Source organism: Morus notabilis, unplaced genomic scaffold (genome assembly GCF_000414095.1).
Source record: "Morus notabilis unplaced genomic scaffold, ASM41409v2 Scaffold10717, whole genome shotgun sequence".
Lineage (NCBI taxonomy): Eukaryota > Viridiplantae > Streptophyta > Magnoliopsida > Rosales > Moraceae > Morus > Morus notabilis.
This window is the reverse complement of record NW_010362608.1, coordinates 1-2,867: the sequence shown is the minus strand read 5'-3', so window position 1 is coordinate 2,867 and position 2,867 is coordinate 1. Positions and strand designations below refer to the sequence as shown.

Sequence of the window (2,867 nt, the reverse complement as noted above, 5' to 3'; positions counted from 1 at the left end):
TCCGATCTAGAAGTTCTACATATACACAGCAATCGGCTGTAATTTGCACTCTGTTATTATCTTTTCTTTTTAGCTTTTAATTCTTTTCTTATATGAAGTTAGAACTAAATAGTCAATTTAATTAGAGTTAATCTCATTGGTACCCTCTCAATTTGAGCTCATTTGCACTTTGCCTTCTAAACTGAAAACTCCCACTTTGCTCTCTGTTTTGTTTTATCTCCTTTAAGCCCTTTTCATGTAAGAATTTTTGTTAAAATAAGACCAGTAAAAAAAATGATTAAGTGTAGTCACGTGATTTTTATTGATTTACAATTAATAGATATTCAAACAGAAAAATCACATGACTGACTGTTTTTTTTTATTTGTTTTGAACATAAATTCAGGAACTTGTAACAATTCAAAATTCAGAATGCAAACTAAGAGTTTTTAAAATTTAAGAGATAAACTGAGAATGACCTCTTAATTCAAGAAGCACCACTAATGATAACCCATTTAATTTTGTTTCATTTAATGATATACATTTTTGCAAACTGTAGGGAACTACAACGTCACACTCTCCAGTGAATTTGACCATGAAAGACATAAGAGCGATTCTCATCCAGAAGTACAAGAGTTCTGTGTACGCAACACTTGCAAGAAACAAGATCGAGCAAATTAAATTCACGGTACCGTTGAGATCAGTAGTTCTATTTGTTAAGTGTTATAGTAAAATCTCGATAAATGAATGTTTGATAAATTAATAATCTTACTTAAATAATAAAATCTTCTGATTCTGACTTGAACAAATGTACTAAGTTAATAATCTCACTAAATGCATCAAGTAATAATTTTTTTGAATTATTTAGGCCCAATGAAAATATAAATTAGGAATTAATCAAATACAAATATTTGTAGTAATAATAATAATAAATTACATATAAAACTCATCATATTAAGGATTTTTTGTTCTGATAGGCGTTAAATTTGAAAAATATGTATGTCTTTGTATGTACTTATTAACATTCTAGGCATAATATACTTACATTAATTTTTAGGCTTCTAATTGCATGTATATGACATTTATTATATACCTACTAACTTTTGAAATTATATATTTAACATATAAATTTTGAATTTGACTACGTCCACTATTTTTTATTTATTTATAACTCATACATAAATTTTGGTCAAGAAATAATACACCTACCAAGATGGCCCAAGTTATTAAAACATAAAAATATTCTTAAAATAATAAATATTCATTTTTCAATAAATTAATACCCTGTTAAAATAATATGTTTTCTTAATCCCAACAATATTAATATTTTATAGAGGTTTTACTGTAGTATTACTTGGCGCTAGTGATGGCTTCATATATAATTAAATTAAAATCATCACATGTTTACATTTTGAAAGCATAAAGAAAAATTGTAAGCATGAATAATGACAACCGATAATCATCACAACTAATAGAATGCATGTTGCCGGATTTGGATTCCCTATCCAATTTGCCTGTATCAAACCCAATAACTAATCAATTAAAACATGTTATTACAAGGTACATTGCTTTTTAAATAATATTATATAAATATGGTGGAGTTTTCAATAGTAATATTTAAAAATTGTGATCAACCCAAAAGATTACCGTATTTTCATGTGGCCATGTTTGACAACTTATATTGTCTTGTGTTGTATAAAGTGTATTATATTGTGTTTGATAATCATGACCTGTTATATAACAGGTCAAAATGTAAATTTTAAAATTTATTATTGTTAAAATGTAAATTTGTTAAAATACAAAATTTCAAAAAATTTAATGTCAAATTTTAATTTTTAAAAAATGTAGGGTCATGTAATTTAAAAAAAATTTGGGGTCAAAATATAATTTTTAAAAATTTAAGTTTGCATTGTGCCCCTCAATTTGTAAACAATTATGAGCTCAGACATGACCCTATGTCGGTATATGACCCTGAACCCTAATCATGTCTAACTCCGACATGGATCATAAATTCACTGTAAAATAATATAATACAATGCACCCAAAAGAAACCGTATTCATAAAATGTATTAATTTACCATTCATATTAATTTCTACATTAATACAATGACCACACCAAATATTGTATTAGTATATTATTGTATTAGTATATTATTGTAAGATACGGTTTTCTATGCCCTATATAGATTGCAAACTTTTAATGATAGTCCATACTATATATTAAGAGTGACATTGGCTTAAATATGATTTTGACACATATTCTTAATTTTTAGGAAGAAGAGATTCGCCTATCAAAAAAGAGCAATGCGAGCTGGTTGAAGCAAGTTTACACATTAACAGATCGTTCTTTTGTGAACATGAAAAGAGACGTATCATATTACTGGATAAGAATTCTATTCTACCTCGGCGTAGGAGTCACTACAGGAAGCATCTACTTCGAAATCGACACGTCTTATGTGGCCATCATTGCAAGAGCCAAATGCCAAGCCTTTGTGTACGGCTTCATGCTTTGCGCATCCATCGGAGGCTTACCTTCTATCATCGAGGAACTCAAGGTAATATAATAAGGAAATTTTAACTTCATTTTTAATCAACATGCATGAACATAACGTTTGAAAATCTTCCCTAATCGTACAAAGTTTCACTTTTTATCTATTGCATAAATGTATTATGGTATGGGGTAAGAATAATATTTACTTGTCATCAATAGATCGATTTTGTTGAAACCGTGATCAGATAATTCAGATCTGTATTAGATTATGTGATTTATATAAATTTTTTATTTTAGTGTAATTTTAACCATATTTAACATTTAGAAACATAGATAGCTATAGAATTTTTACATGTCCCTTATATATGTGAGGAGAATTCAATGGTAGATTAAGAAAAA

At 27.6% G+C, this 2,867-nt stretch overlaps 1 protein-coding gene across 1 annotated transcript; it reads left to right on the top strand.

Moving 5' to 3' along the window:
• Positions 1-536: 536 nt before the first annotated feature.
• LOC21384009 (ABC transporter G family member 15) lies at positions 537-2,532 on the top strand (the record flags this gene model as incomplete). Its single annotated transcript, XM_010102526.2, has 2 exons — positions 537-665; positions 2,251-2,532. Coding segments are annotated over 2 exons (411 nt in total), but the record flags the coding sequence as incomplete, so codon positions are not given.
• Between the last annotated feature and the right edge of the window lie 335 nt (positions 2,533-2,867).